Raw genomic sequence first — 16,304 nt, 5'->3', positions numbered from 1 at the left:
TCAGGAAGAAAGAGCTTCATCACATACGAAGCCCATTATTATGCGTTTATGGTTTATTGAACCAAAATGAGCAAGACTTGCTGTGTTTCCAACTTGGCAACTTCAAGATATGTAGACTTCAGCTGCTAAGAGTTTCCCAGCCAGCCTGGATCATGGGAATTGAAGTCTAGAAACCTAAAAGTTGCCAAGTTTGAAAAACATTGGGATAGAATTATCAGTCAGCTTTTAATGAGAAGGTTGTTTTGGATTTTTTTTTTGCCTTCAAGTGAATGTTGACTCCGAAGGCGAGTGCCTCTGGAGATTCTTGGCAGTTTTCTTGACAAGATTTCAGTAGTTAGTTTGCCATAACCTTTCTTTCCAAGGGCTGAGAGTGGGTGAGATGGTCACTCAGCTGACTTCATGCTTCAGCGGGACTGGAATTCCTGGTCTTCCAGACTCTTAACAGTTACATTAAAGTGGCTTAGTTTATGCAGTGTATTTAATGATTTTTATGGATTCAGCTGTTACACAAAAATATCCTTTCTTGCTTGTTTATCCTACAAAGTAAACAGAGTACGTGTACTGGTATACTATCCATTTAAACCCTGGCTAATTAAACCAGGATTCCTAGCTTCAAGTGGTGTATCCAGTGCAAGTGTTGTCTCTTTCTGTTGAATATTTTATTTCTTATTTATGCAGATTTTGCTTTGCTTACCGAATCGGTTAAAACTGCATTATTTCATTAGCTGAGATTTCTAAAACTGAAGCATTCCTAACTATTGAACCCTAGTATCTATAACCAAGAAAAGTCAGACAGGCCCGTCCCAGAGAACCATTGCTGGTTAAGATAGACAGTTTGGTAGCCCTCAACCCTTTATCCCCAATCCTGCCTTGATGATTATGAGTAATCTCATTAGAAACAAAGGGTTTGCTCTGGAAATCAAAGCAGAGGCAGAATTTCCAAGGATGGGAAGATAGGGATATTTAGGGGTATTTAAGAGCTGCAGTGACGCAGTGGTTAGAATACAGTCTACTTCTGCTGCCTGCCGGCTGCCAGCTGGTTTCAGTTCAATTTTGACCAGACTCAACGTTGACTCAGCCTTCCATCCTTCTGAGGTGGGTAAAAGGAGGACTCAGATTGTTGGGACCAATATGCTGAATCTGTAAACCACTTAGAGAGCTGTAAATCACTATGAAACAGTATATAAGTCTACTGTCATGCCCTTGTTGGAGTCTGATTCTGAGGGGGAGATTGAGGAGTTGACAGGGAGTGGGAGTGTGGCTCCAGTGGCTGTGGAAGAAACGGGGGAAGAGCACAGTCCGGCTGGACATTCAGAGAAAGACCCAGGGCCATCCCCTCTTCATCCTAGGGCACGCAGGGAAGAACGGAGAAGGGAGCAATGTGTCTTACGGGAGAGGAAAAGGCCCTGATCCCTTTCATTTGTTGCAGCTGGGAGAACAGGATATAAGTGGGACATTTTAAATAGCTCTTTCCTGGAAGCTTCTCTTGGAAGCGTGCTTTATCTTGGTCGAGGCTTATCTGGGTTTTGGCATCTTCCCAATTGTGGTTGCTGCATTATCTTATGGAAGTCTGCAATTTATCATCCTGGCCTGCCATCTTAATGACTCCACTGTGGTTTGTGTTGGTTGTTTTTTTTCTAATTATTTTTAGTTTTGGTTTGGACTGCATTTACTCTCTTTGTAGACTGTTTTTGGAAGAGTTTGATATCCAGTCGAGGATAATTGGACATTGGGGCCCAAGTTGGAGGCATTAAAGGGACTTTATTCTGCTTTTATGACTGTGTTATTTTTGTCACACCCCGGGTCATCACATCTACTATTGCTATTAACTCATAATGCAAATTTTGCAGTAGGTTCATTGTCACATTTGATGTAGGGTCATTGCTGTAGGCTAATTCAAGCTCCTAATCAATTTGACTATTCCTTTTGTTCTATTGTAAGTCTACCAATAATGTCAGCTGTAGAATTGTGTGCATCGTTTCAGACTTGGACTACCTCCAGGTTCCCTTTTTTCTGCCTTTAGGGTTCTGGACCTGCATCAGGACCTGTTCGCCCAGGTCACAGTTTCCTTCGGGATGGGGCCTCCCTGGGGATGCTCCGTGAGCTGATGGTCATGATCCGGATCTGGGGCCTCTTGAAGCCAAGCTGTCTTCCCATTTATACGGCCACGTCTGATACGCAGGACAGCATGTCCCTCCTCTTCCGGCTTCTTACCAAATTGTGGTTGTGCTGTGAGTAATCTGATGTGCTGCCAAATGAGGGAGAGAGGTGGCTTGAAGGCTTGGAGCACAAAGAAATGGTGTGTAGAACATGAGCCAGGTGCGACTCAGGAGCCATTTGAGCAGTTTGAGCTCAAAACAAACCATTTCCAAGCATGGGTTTTGATCCACGTTGTTTCAGTATTGGTGCCAACTCATAAAATATTTCTCTGGTCTTTTTAGAGTTGCCAACAGAAAGGGAGGGGGAAGCAGTGCAGCAGCTTGCAAAACTGAAACTGCATTCCACAAATGTTTTCAAAGATAGTAACTAGGTGACTGAAGTTTCTGCCACCCAGAATTCTAACTGGAGAGCATGATTGATGACTCTTGGCTATGGATGTGTCCCACTGGAGAATATGAATTACGATACACCCAGGGGGTGGGAGGAAAATCAGGGTCAAGGGTGACAGTGAATTATGTGTCTCAGCTAGCTGTCAGGATTCTGGCAGTTACCCCCATTTAAATCATGAATCTCGAGCCAAACTTTCAAAACTTAAAAAGGATTTATTGGTTTGTGAGAAAAGCCTACACACCCTTGTTTTTCACTGTAAGGTGATAAAGGAGGAGGTGAAATATGGGTAGGCCTCGACTTACAACAGTTCATTTAGTGACCATTTGAAGTTACAAGACACTGGAATAAGTGACTTAGGACCGTTTTTCACACTTAATGACTGTTGTAGCAGCCCCATGATCAAGTGATTTATGTTTGGATGTTTGACAACTGACTCACATTTCTGACAGTTGCAGTGTCCTGGAGTCATGTGATCACCTTTTGTGACAGGCAAAATCTATGGGGTAGCCAGATTCACTTAACAACTATGTTACTAACTTAACATCTGCAGTGATTCACTTCACTTCACTGTGGCAAGGAAGGTCCTAAAATGGGGCAAAATTCTCTCTTAGCAACAGAAATTTTGGGCTCAATTGTGGTCGTAAGTTGAGGACTACCTATAGTCCAGTCTACGGCCCAAACTTGAGGGGAAAAAAATAGCCATTTCTTTTCTTTGAAATGAATTTTTTTTTTAAACCATTCCCACAAAACAATGGAAGTAACAATGATACATGTTTTTGCTGCCAGTCCAGGGGTGGGATGCTACCAGTTCTGCCCGGTTCTAAAGAACTGGTAGCTGAAGAGCAGCAGACCCTGGACCGGTTCTGTGTTTGCTGCTGCTTGGCCCACCCGCCCACCCGGGCTCTTACCTGTCCTTTATTTCCTGCTTTTTCAACCTCAGCTGCTTTGCGCAGCACAGCTGAGGTTGAAAAAGCAGGAAAAAAAGAGGCTTTTCAAATGCTGTGCACCTGTGCGCAGCGCTTTTCAGCCGTCTGGGCGGCACAGCTCAAGGTTTTTTTACACGCGCGCACAGCAAAACGTAGTCACTGAACCAGTAGTAACACCAGTTGAATCCCACCCCTATGCCAGTCGGTCCATTTTTTTTTTTAAAAAAAAAGTAGAAATCCTCTTCATAGTTTATCTAGAAATGATTCCCGGGTGAAAATAGATGTTTGTGATCCAATGTTTGATGTTTGTTGAAGTCCACACCTCTTAAAGTGGCCAAGGATGAAAAAAAACACTGATCCCAAAACCTTTTCCCTTGTGCAGGCCGTGACGAAGGGCATCCCAGCGAGCCGGACGATACCTTGATCGACGAATGTTGTCTCCTACCCAGCCAGCTCCTCATCCCAAACATGGATTGGCTTCCGGTGAACGATGCCATCATCAGCAAGCTGCAGAACAAGCAGCCAGTCCGGCTGCAGTTTGGAAAGCCTCCCGGGATCATTGGGCACTCCGCTTCAGTTCCGTGCGACGCGTTTACCAGGTGCATCGTGGGCAACCTGGTTTCTCTCTTGACACGACAGGGATGCTGGACGGATGGCCCTTTATGCGTTTTACTTTTGTTTAAGGCCTTCACTGCACTCACTGAAAGATCAGGTCTCTTTAATACAATCCCAAAGGTGCTTTTTCAAGCGGCATCTGGACTTTCTGGTTTTTCTTTGAAGACGTTTCGCTTCTCATCCAAGAAGCTTCTTCAGCTCTGACTGGGTGGTGGGGAATGGAAGGATTTATACTCCTTGCGGACAGCTGGTCATTTCCATTTTTTTTTTTAACCAGCTGCCTGAAAGGAGCATTAATCCATCCATTTTCCACCATCCAGTCAGAGCTGAAGAAGTTTCTTGGATGAGAAGTGAAATGTCTTCAAAGGAAAACCAGGCAGTCCAGTTGCCTCTTGAGAAAGCACCTTTGGGACAACCATGACCTGGATAATTGAGAATTTCCGTAGACTTTAATAATTCAAAGTTTTTCCAGCTTGATCGCTTTAAGACATATGGACTTCAGCTCCCAGAATTCATCAGTCAGCATGGCTGATTGGCAAATTCTGGGAGTTGAAGTCCACACATCTTAAAGTGACCAAGTTGGAAAAATACTGTTTTAATAGATCCAAGTTGGAAAAATACTGTTTTAATAGATCCAGTTGAAAAACAAGTTGAATGGAAAGAGACCCTGAAATACAAGTTCCTTGACTTGGTGATTTGGGTCAAATTAGCCTTGGTTGTAATCTTTCTACAGCTCATGTGATCAACTCCACATTTTGTTATTCCCAGGTGGCAGCAAATCACTGGTTTTAGAGCAGTGCTGTTCCTTGATTATTAAAAAAAAATAAGCACCAAAATTAGGTCTATTAACCCCCTTTGCAACCTTCACTAACCTAGTTGTGTTCATTTCTAAAAAGCTGTTGCCCTCTCCCTATCCTATATGGAACAAAAGGGGCAGGGGAATCAGTCTCTCCCTCTCTTGATGTGGCATTGTTGTGTTATCACCGTGAAAGGTTGTCTGTCCCCATGGCATTTGGCACTGTGCTATATAACAAGTGTTGTCTTCATTCCCAGGACTACGGGGTACCCAAAGATTGACCACCTGCGGCGGCTCCATCTTGGAGCTTATCCTACTGAAGAATGCAAGTCCTGTACAAGGTTAGCATCCCAGGCTGAGGGAAGGAAGAGTTCAGTCCCCCGAAAGATTATATTTCGAACCTAATCCCAAACTGACTAAAGATAAGCAGATGTAGGAGAAGAATAGGCAGAGCCGTGTGTGTGTGTGTGTGTGTGTGTGTAGTTTTATGGGAGTCATCAGCCTAGAATCCTTATGTTCCCACCAACGATCTAAGTCCAAGCTCTCTTGAATTCCATTGATTTTTGTCTAGTTCCAATTTACTGACTAGATTCTTGTCTATAGGGTTAAGCGATGCATCTTCACTGCAAATTAACTATGGTGCTGATTCTTGTTGCCTTACAGCAGAGAGAAATTGCAGCTGCAGGTCAAAGTTTGTAAAGGGTGAAAATGGGTTTCTACAGTCATGCAGAGAGTTGAGATAAAAGGCCTAATGATGGCTTCTCTCTTTATAAGTTTTGGAGGATATAAGCAGTTGTGGGATTCAAACCAGTTCAATCCCAGGGGTGGGATTCTACCAGTTCGCACCTATTCTCTAGAACCAGTTGTTAACATTCTAACCGGTTGTTAGAAGAAATTACTGGCCTAATCCTGTAAGGAAGGCAGGAAGGAAACATTCTGGTGTTGCTTACAGAAACTGCCTCTCCGTTAACCCTTATTACATTCTTGGCAGGACTAGACTTCCTTTCTCAGGAACTTCTCTGGAGTTTTTTCCCCCTCCTTTGCTGGTACTATGCTTGTGTGGAGTGACCCTTCAAAGTTACAATGGCACTGAAAAAGGTGACTTATGACCATTTTTCACACTTATGACTGTTGCAGCATCCCCACAGTCATGAGAGGCCAGGTGAGCAGATGCGTCCCTCGATGTGAGTGATATTGAGTTGGCCACACCCAGCCAATAACATGACCACCAAGTCATGTCCATCCAATCACATGACCACCAAGCCATGCCCACCACCTAAGCCACGCCCACAGAACCGGTTGTTAAAAAATTTGAATCCCACCCCTGGATTCAAATAATTTAACAACCAGTTCAGCCAGGGTCAGGTTGGCTGTCGTGAGGGGCGAGGCCCACCCCTGTCCTCCAGCTCTGCTGCATGTGTGGGACAAGCCTCCCACGAAGGCCAATCTGACCCTGGGCGAACCGGTTGTTAAATTAAACCCCGTTCCCCGCTATCAAAGTGGATTCCAGGCGCTGTGCTGCAATGGAAAAATGGACAACAGAGCGGCCAGCACGAAGGAAGAAGGAGGAGCAGGGAGAAGAAAGGGAAAGCGGCCTCCTTCCTTTGTGCCGGCTACCCTGTTGCCCATTTCTCCATTGCAGCACAGCTTTGATAGTGTGTGGGTGTGGGTGTGGGCGTGTGTAATTTAACAATTGGTTCTCTTGAACCAGTGCAAATCGGTTGAATCCCACCACTGGATAAACTTCTTCTTCTTCTTTTTCTTCAGCGTTTGTCTCGCGCTCTGGCGAGGTCCGCTAATGTCCTTGAGTTTATCCACCACTGGATAAACCTGGTATAAAATACAGGTAGTCCTCACTCTATGACCAAAGGAGTCCAAGATTTCCATTACTAAGCAAGCAAGTGGCTTGTGCTCCATTTTATGACCTTTTTGCCAAGGTTATTGACTGAATCTGACTTTCCCCATTAACTTTGCTTATCAGAAGCCAGCTGGGAAGGTTAGAAATGGCGACCGCATGACCCCGAGACAATGCAGCCATTGTAAATACATGCCAGTTGCCAAGCGCCTGAATTTTGATCACGTGATCACAGGGATGGTCACGTGACCTGATAGTCCTTCCTCCTCCCATTTTCCCCGCAACAACAAACCTGTGAGGTAGGTTGGGCTGAGACAGAAAGATGACCCAAAGTCACCCAGGTTCATACAGGAAACCCTGTAAAAAAAAATATTAGAACGTTTTTTTGAGGAGACCATTTTTTTTGCTCCACACCTTCTGGAGAAGTTTCTCAGCTGGGTGCCATTTTGTCCCCTGTTTAGGTGCGGCTGTGTTACAATGCTCCGTTCCCCCAATAAGACCACGGCTGTGAAACAGTGGGAGCAGCGATGGATCAAGAATTGCCTTTGTGGTGGTCTTTGGAGAAGAATGCCCCTCAGCTATTCATGATGGATGCCAGGGCTCTTTGCCTTACCCAGATGGGATTTGTGAGGAGTTTTGCAGCTTACTCCAGAAACTCCATTCAAAAAAAAAAAAACATCCTGGAGGAAAAAAAAAAACCAACATAAGATACAACTTCCAGAAAGAGTTGCAGGTGGACTTTCTTGGGCCAAAGCACCAAGAGAAATCAATGGGAGGCGCTGGAGGAATTTGAATTGATTGGCACTTCTGGTAGCAAATGGAATTTGGCCAGTGCCAAAGTTGCATTGATATCCCTAAATTGCACCTCAGTTTCTCCTCTTATTAAAAATGGCAGCTTTTAGTTCAACATTCAGGAAGGGTTAAAATGCTGCATTTAAAAAATGAAGCATATTTTAGCATTGTTCAATTTGCAGAAAAGTAGACAATTATAGGAAAGAGAAGAGCTTTTCTTGGTATATGAATTTGCTTCACGCAGAAAATTGGGGGGAGAAGGTTTGGGGAGACAGTCTAACTATGAACATTCTCCCCTATTTTTCTTTCCATTTGCTCAAAACTCCCTGTGTCTAGAACAGAGGTCTCCAAACTTGGCAACTTTAAGACTTGTGGACTTCAACTCCCAGAATTCTCCAGCCAGCTATGCTATGTCATACTGGCTGGAGAATTCTGGGAGTTGAAGTCCACAAGTCTTAAAGTTGCCAAATTTGGGGACCCCTGGTCTAGAAACTCATGTGTTGGGAAACTGAGGTTAAACTATTCCAGTCCTTCTCTACTTCTGCCTGCGGTCTGAAATAATCCAGCCTAAAATTCTTCCATTTGCGGAAGAGTTGGTTCTTCTCTCACATACAGCCGATATGCCTGCTTTTGAACTTCTAGCTCTACATAATTCAAAGACTATTTCTTTGAAAAGTATGTGATGATATAAGGATTTGAAAACCACAACTTGGATCTTATCCTTTTTAAAAATTTCCTGGGCTACGAGACTCCAGACTCCACAGATCCTTCTGTTAAAATCTAGGGAGGGAAAGGAGTCCCCTGCATAGGAGTTGCAATTTTTTTTTTGCAATTTTTTTTAGTCTCTGACAAATAAGCGGGTGCCTTTCTTTGTGCCCAATAATTCTGTGTTTTCTCAGAAAGTGGTGACAGCAAAGAAGATAAAAACATTCATGGATAAGCAATGGTTTTGTTCATATTGTAACAGGATCTAGTTTGTACAGATTATAATTATACAGTTTTGTATGCTTTGTAAATTGAGAACTTTTTTTATTCTTTGTTTTTCCTCATGAAGTACTTCCCTCTCTCTCTGAACTTTTAAAGCAACCCCCCCCCCTTAAAAGGAACACCCTCCCTCCCTCCCTCTCAAATACAGCTTGGAACAGTTTTTAAGTTCCTTCTGTTTTGAAGTTCGCTTTGCCATTTTATTTGCAGGAAACAATGATGGGAGGAAATGGTGGAAGAGAGGTGAAAGCAGTTGGAAGTTATCCAGGACCAGCAGTTCTTGATTTTTGTGTTTGTAGTGATCAGCCAGTTAATACAGGTAGTCCTTGACTTACAAGAGCTGTGGTGACGCAGTGGTTAGAGTGCAGTACTGCAGGCTACTTCTGCTGATTGCCAGCTGCCTGCAATTTGGCAGTTCAAATCCCACCAGGCTCAAGATTGACTCATCCTTCCATCCTTCTGAAGTGGGTAAAATGAGGACCCAGATTGTTGTGGGCAATTATGCTGACTCTGTAAACTGTTTAGAGAGGGCTGTAAAACATTGTAAAGTGGTATTTATATCTAAGTGCTATTGCTATTGCTACAACTCTTCGTTTAATGGCCTTTGGAAGTTTCAGTGGCACTGAATAAAGTGTCTTACAACAGTCCTCACACTTAAGACCCTGGCAGTATCTCCATGGTCATGTGATCAAAATTCAGGCGCTTGGCAACCAGCATGTTTTTAGAATGGTTGCAGCATCCCAGGGTCATGTGATTGCCTTTTGCGACCTTCCCAGTTGGCTTCCAACAAGCAAAGTCAGTGGGGAAAGCTGGATTCGCTTAACAACGGTGTGATTCATTTAGCAACTGTAATGATTCTCTTAACAACCATGGCAAAAAAAAAGGGTTGTAAAATCAGGCATGACTCACTTAACGATGGTTTTGCTTAGCAATGAAAATTGTGGTCCCAAGTGTAGTCATAAGTCAAAGGCTACCTGTAATACTGAAATTAGAAAAACCAGAGTGGATTTATGGAACCTGACTTTATGTCGTTTAGCTGCGTCCATTGGAGTCTCCCATCTATGGAGAGAATTGTCTTCCTGCAATGCAGAAATTTGCTGTAAAATAGCAAGATAAAATTCTAGCTTGACATATTCCTTTTGTATTAGCAAGGAAAGTGTTTGTTGTAAAGAAAAACATTTAAATGTGGGACACAGAGAGTGCTGGATGTATAAATAAGAGACTTCATTGTTTTTCAATGTCTACAATAACTACAATACATCTAATTCTTTCTCTTTAATTTCTGAGTTTAATTGCGGTTTCAGAATGATGGTTCCATGTAAGTCAATTTTTTAAAGTTTTTGATGGACTCTGAATTCTTTCAGGCGGCATTTGCACAAACCATGAAGCTCTTTTTTTATATACGGTTTGTGAGTCAGTGTTATCAGTAAACACATTATCTCTTTTTACTCCTGTGCAAAATCTCTGTCAGCTCAAGTGCACTTCAAAACCACTGCTTCGAAGGACTGAAGAGCTTTTATCGGAAAAATTAATAATTAAAAGGAAGAAAATACGTGTTTGTCAAAGCCACTCCAAACTTCAATTAAGTGCTCATGGCAAGGAAAGAAACATTGCTTCTTCAAATTATTGATAATTGTTATTTTGAGCAAAAAAATCAGAATAGGCTTAAGTAAAAATATCTGTAAACATTCATGAAGTGGAAATCTCAAATGTGAATCTCGCATTAGGCAAAGTTCTTACCCTTTATTTTTATGCCTGGAACTCATGCCAACTGTAGGACACCCATTTTCTTGCATCTAAATCAAATCCCAGCTGCTTCATCCAAGTTCCTAGTCCTCAACCTCAGTCAAAGTGCATATATTTTATATTAACACCGTCAGTAATGTGTCTGTATTGTGTCTTACGATCAAAATTGTACAAACCACAGTTTTCCTTGTGACACTTCACAGACATGATAGTTGGACTTTGAAGAAGCAGGGTAGGAAGATTATTGACATTTTTGAACTGTGATGTTGGAGAAGACGCCTGGGAATACAGTAGACAGCTAAGGAATGAACAAATGGACCTTCAAATGTCTGACTAGAGAGAGAAGTCACTATACTTCAAACCAGAGGTGGTATTCAGCAGGTTCTGACCATTTCTGGAGAACCAGTAGCGGAAATTTTGAGTAGTTCGGAGAACCAGAAAATACCACCTCTGACTAGCCCCGCCCCCATCTCTTCTCTGCCTCCCGAGTCCCAGTAGATCAACCCGGTCTTCTTTGGTTGCCCTGCACAGGAGAACGGAGCTGGAAAGCAGGTTAGTGGGGTGAGGAGGGAATGTGGATTTTGCAGTAACCTTTCCCCAGGAGTGGGGAGGGAATGGGGATTTTATCCTTCCCGTCACGCCCACCAAGCGATGCCCACAGAACTGGCAGTAAAAAAAAATTTGAATCCCACCACTGCTTCAAACACATTGTATCAAGGTGTATGTGTGCTTGTGTGTGCGCGTGTATCTTCAGCATTGATTCCTGGTTCCTGCAGTTCAAACAAATGGTTATCCAACATCTTTTTAAAAACTTCCAGTGTCGGAGCATTCACAACTTCTGGAGGCAAGTCGTTCCACTGATTAATTGTTCTCACTGTCAGGAAATGTCTCCTTAGTTCTAGGTTGCTTCTCTCCTTGATTAGTTTCCATCCATTGCTTCTTGTCCTGCCCTCAGGTGCTTTGGAGAATATCTTGACTCCCTCCTCTCTGGGGCAGCCCCTCAAATATTGAAACACTGCTTCCATGTCACTCCTAGTCTTTCTTTTCATCAAACTAGACATACCCAATTCCAGCAATCGTTCTTCGTATCTTTTATCCTCCAGTCCTCTAATCATCTTTGTTGGTCTTCTCTGCACTCTTTCTAGAGTCTCAACATCTTTTTTTTACATCATATCGACCACAACTGGATGCTGTATCCCAAGTGTGGCCTTAGCAAGGCATTATAAAGTGGTATTAACACGTGATCTTGATTCTGTCCAGAGGTGGTATTCAGCAGATTCTGACCAGTTCTGGAGAACCGGTAGCAGAAATTTTGAGTCGTTTGGAGAACCGGCAAATCCCACCTCTGACTGGGGATTTTACAGTATCCTTCCCCTGCCACGCCCACCAAGCCACGCCCAAAAAAAATGGTAGTAAAAAAAAATTGAATCCCACCACTGATTCTATCCCTCTGTTTATACAGCCTAGGACCGTATTGGCTTTTTGGGCAGCTGCAGTATACTGCTGGCTCATATTTAAGTGATGGTCCACCAGTTTTTCATATGTTGTTTGACATTGCCTGCTTCTTAGGTCTGAGGGAGAGTGACTGGCCCAAGATCACCCAGCTTGGCAAGGTGTCAGTTTCTAGCCTAAAATCTTAATTACTACATCAAACTAGCTCTCATACAAAGAACTGGTTTTCTTTTTTCTTTTAAAAAGGCGCTAATGCCTGAAAGGGTGGAAGTAAAGAAGCGGATGGCCACCAAGAAGGGGAACAGACTCAGTTATAATGGTGATAGGAACAACCTGAAAAACTAGGTTAGAAGCAGATCATTATGGAGAAAATCTGTCAATGTGATCTGTAGGAGTCAATCAATTCACACCTGTGAATTGGTCTTAGGAGTCAATCAGTTCACACATACACAGACAAAACCTGCCAGAAATAACACTAAAAAAGGGTCACATCTTAATTAAAAATCGAATTAATGGCCTGTAAAGTATTCTAATTCGTAAAAATAGTAACTCGTCTGATATTTTATTCCACCAACCATTCTATTTCATTCACACAAACCAATCTCTAACACACATACACACCGACAAACACAATCTTCCATCCCTCCCTTCCTTCCAAGAGGACAAGCATAAAAAGGGGGGAAGTACCAGAATGGTTAAAGAGATAATTTTGCATAGTACGTATTTCTTAAAATTGTGCATTTAGACTCTTTCCTAACCCTGCATAAGCGCACCAGTCGTGCCTACCGTCCCTGTCCTATTGTTTTTTATTTTTCTTATAAGTATCCATCTCATGTATTCAAAACTATATTTATTCTTATACCTGTATCTTGTAAGCGATTGACAAATCAAATAAAATGTAAATGTAAAAATTCCTTTTTCATGTTCCTTATTGTAATGTTTTGGAGAACACTGCATTTTAATAATACCTAATTTCCAATTTGGTATTTGATTGGAACCTTAAGTAAATTTACATCTGAAAAGTAAGCTAAATGAATTTCATTACCATTTCCAGTTGTAAATCAGACCAGCAACCAACCTGGGCTGGAACTCTGGCAAAAGTCCCGGTTTTAGAGGAAAGAGAAACCTCTTCTACATTTTTATTATAAAGCAATTTTCTTTTGAGATAGTAGGTATATATGAAGAAGAGTTTTGGATTCCAGAATGCTTGGGCACCCTCTAGTGGAAAATAGAAGTAATTGCTTACCTCTAGGAAACTGCTACATACGGTAATCCTGCTTGACAAACTGGGGGAGCCACATGTGACCCTCCGTGCCCGGTTTTTGTTTTTTTTTAAACAAGTTTTATTGATTTTTCAAAAACACACAAATCATCATTAACCATTACATGCTTAACCCTTTTTCCATTATAAATTTAACAAGTCAGATAAAACCTTATTTTATACACTATAATTCTGTTTTAAACCATTTCCATATAAACATACAAAAACCTCTTATCCAATTTCTCTTTACTTCTCTTTACTCTTATTCAATTTCATTATTATTATTTCATCTATTTCTTTGACTTAGTTACCATTATTCTCATTCTATATTTCTGCAAGGTTTTATTAATTCTCCCCTAAAAAAACATATACATACAACACACAAAACATAAAAAAATCTTTTTGGAAAGTAACTTGGCCCCAGGTATCTCTCTCTTCATGGACTTCAGTTATATTCATGCTCATCTTACATGTCATTACTTAGTTTATTTACCATTCTGAGTCTTCTATATTAACTTCTCCACACATTTCACTCTTTCTTAATTCTATCTTAATTAATCATCTTAATTTAAGTCATTATATTTGTATCTTTTGTCCATTCTTTATTATCCCTTTGTCTCGTTCCTTATAAATAAATAAAAAAAGAGTTTCTCCTGAAATCACTAATCAGAGTATGATGCCTTTCTATCTCCCCCCTAAATTAATCAAATTAACATTTAAAATAACACCCAATACCCAATCCGATTCTGCTTGGTACATTCTATCTAAATAGTACATCCAAAATAATTAAATACATAGTTAAACAATAGATCTAAATATTGCATCTTATAACATTCCCAAACAAATACTATAATAAAAATTTCATAATAACATCAATACCATAATCTTATTAAACTCTTTAATTAAAACTCAATATTCTAAGCCTACCCTCATATTATTAAATTTTAAAACCATTAATTATTAAACATTTCAACATTTTACTCTCTTATCAACTCTTAAACCATTTAAGTTTTCTATTTCTAATACAATGCTACAATATCATCTTATGTACCTTGCAAAATCTTTTAAAAAAATAAATTATACTTTACCCTTTATCCCTAAAAAGATTCCTTTTTCCCATCTAATTTCAAAACTTTGTAGCTTTTCTCCACCTTTTCCCTTCCTTTCTTCTCCCAACAAACCTTTCTACCCCCTCTTCTTCTAGCCTCTGCCTTACTGGTTTCCCTTCTCTGTCGTGTTCCTTTTCCCTTTTGTTTACTATCATTATATTGAATTTGCACCTTATTTTTCCCTCTCTTAAGTGTTTTTTTAAATCTTAAGTCCTTTATTTCTCTTCCTTTTCCTCTTCCTTCTTTCTTGGTCGAATTCTGAGATTCATTAAAAATGGCTTCCTCTCCTTCTTCTTCTTCTGCTGTCTTCATCTGTTGTAATGTTTGTTGATAGTTAGTAAGCGCCATTTCTAAAAAAAAGGAAGGCTTCTTTCAAACCATCTTTACCATTTTTTTTGCTTGCTCATATTCTTTTCTCAGTTCCTCAACAGAAAAAGCCATTATAAATCTTTTCTTTTCTTTTCCCCTTCTTTCTTCTTACAACAACCAGAATATTCCAAAAAAATAAAACAGTCCCAAAGTTATCAATCAGTCCAAACCAAGGCAGAGTTCTCACTTTCTCCTCCTGGGGTAGTATCAATCAAAAAAAGAAAGTCCAAATCTGTTTCTTAAAGTCTTATTGCAATATATTTCAGTCTTCAAATCCTTAAGGCACCTCCTCCAACAAAGTCTTAGCATACAAATATTTTTTTTAGTCCTCTCCTTCCCACTCATCACTTAAATCCAGTTTTTACCTAAAAAAATAGGTTTCTTAATATCAGCTTATTAATTCCATAGGGAAGGAGAGTAAACTTTCCTTTCAGCACCACCAAACTGCCGCTTTTTCTCTTCTAGAAGGTATCATTCAGAAAGTCATAATTTTCAGGAATTTTGTTAAATATGTCTTAGAGTCCTGGGAACCAAGAAAAACTTTCTCTTTTCAAAACTTTCTCCACTTCCTCCTGCGCATTCTTACCCGGCTGCCAGCTTCTTTGTGGCGGCCATTGCGGACCCCGCTGCACCGTCTTGGGAAAAGGGGTTCTGCCGGCTGGGGAGGGGGTCTGCCACCCCCAAACCCCTCTCCGAATGCCCCCTATCTTCAGCTGCCCCTGCAGGGCAGCCTAGCTCCGGACTCGTCCGGATCGAGCACCCAAAGCGGCTAGCACGGCAGGGATCGCGCAGCTTCCGGTTTGTCGGCTTCGCGAGTGACCCTCGTGCCCGGTTTTGACTGCGGGCTGGTCCTTTGCTATTTTCAGGCCGGCCCCGCAGGCCTAATTTAGGTACCCCTGCTTTATACCATCCCAGTCAAATAGTTGTCCTGTCTATTTTTGTAAACCTCGAGCAATGGAGCATCCTCAAGTCCCAGAGTCATTAAACAGTTGAAAGTCAAGGACCACCTGAAATTTAAAGCAACAGGTATTCAGTTTCCTGAAACACATCTAGTTTTGGACCAATTTCTCCACCACTTATAACAGTATTTCTCAGCATGGCTGGCTGGGGAATTGTAGGAGTTGAAGACCACAGATCTTAAAAGTTGCTAAGATTGAGAAACACTAATACAAGGTATGAATTTGAATCATTCCGATTTTAAGATGGCAACTTTAAGATATGTGGGCTTCAACCAGTGGTGGACTCAATTTTTTTTACTACTGATTCTGTGGCTATGGCTTGGTGGGTGTGGCAGGGGAAGGATACTGTAAAATCCCCATTCCCTCCCTACTCCTGGGGGAAGGATACTGCAAAATCCCATTCCCTCCCCACCCCACTAACCTGCTTTCCAGCTCCATTCTCCTGTGCAGGGCAACCAAAGAAGACCTAGCCAATCAGCTGGGACTCGGGAGGCAGAGAATCGATGGGGGTGGGGCCAGTCAGAGCTGGTATTTGCTGGTTCTCTGAACTACTCAAAATTTCTGCTACCAGTACTCCAGAACTGGTCAGAACCTGCTGAATACCACCTCTGGCTTCAACTCCCAGAATTGCCCAACCAGTGTGGTTTACTTTCGTATGATTTGCATTGATTGGCAGGAATTCTCCAGGGTTTTCTGCCCTGGTCCACTTTGAAGCCGTCAGGAATTACATTCAGAACTCAGAGGCTGGTAAATCTATCACACAAAACCGTGTTTTGAAATTAGCCAACCACTCAAATAAGAGATTGGGAAGAGGGATATATCATGAGGAGCGGGATTCCAGTCTCTTTCAGTCTTAAATAATGACAAAAGCAGCCTCCATCTGCGTTCCA

The 16,304-nt window shown here is 41.6% G+C and overlaps 1 protein-coding gene and 1 long non-coding RNA gene across 6 annotated transcripts in view; one reads left to right on the top strand and one right to left on the bottom strand.

Moving 5' to 3' along the window:
• The window catches only part of MED16 (mediator complex subunit 16), a 28,711-nt gene extending 18,914 nt beyond the window's left edge, over window positions 1–9,797 (top strand). For 4 of the 5 annotated variants that reach the window (XM_087952586.1, XM_087952590.1, XM_087952588.1 and 1 more), the window contains exons 12-15: window positions 2,024–2,231; window positions 3,859–4,075; window positions 5,145–5,228; window positions 7,204–8,550. In XM_087952586.1, the coding sequence (XP_087808712.1) occupies window positions 2,024–2,231; window positions 3,859–4,075; window positions 5,145–5,228; window positions 7,204–7,330 (636 nt within the window). In that variant the 3' untranslated portion in view covers window positions 7,331–8,550. Of the gene's footprint in view, window positions 1–2,023; window positions 2,232–3,858; window positions 4,076–5,144; window positions 5,229–7,203 lie in introns of all 5 variants that reach the window. The other variant, XM_087952587.1, reaches the window with a different exon arrangement.
• Window positions 9,798–12,360: 2,563 nt separating this feature from the next.
• On the bottom strand, window positions 12,361–15,462 carry LOC148133522 (uncharacterized). Its single transcript, XR_015746947.1, has 2 exons — window positions 15,276–15,462; window positions 12,361–13,023 (listed from the first exon to the last, which is right to left on the bottom strand). It is a non-coding gene; the product is annotated as an uncharacterized LOC148133522 (long non-coding RNA).
• Window positions 15,463–16,304: the final 842 nt, after the last annotated feature.

Source organism: Notechis scutatus, chromosome 1 (assembly GCF_049901735.1).
Source record: "Notechis scutatus isolate UNSWTSFEM ecotype Mainland chromosome 1, rNotScu1.2, whole genome shotgun sequence".
Classification (NCBI taxonomy): domain Eukaryota; kingdom Metazoa; phylum Chordata; class Lepidosauria; order Squamata; family Elapidae; genus Notechis; species Notechis scutatus.
This window is presented reverse-complemented; position numbering and strand designations above follow the sequence as displayed.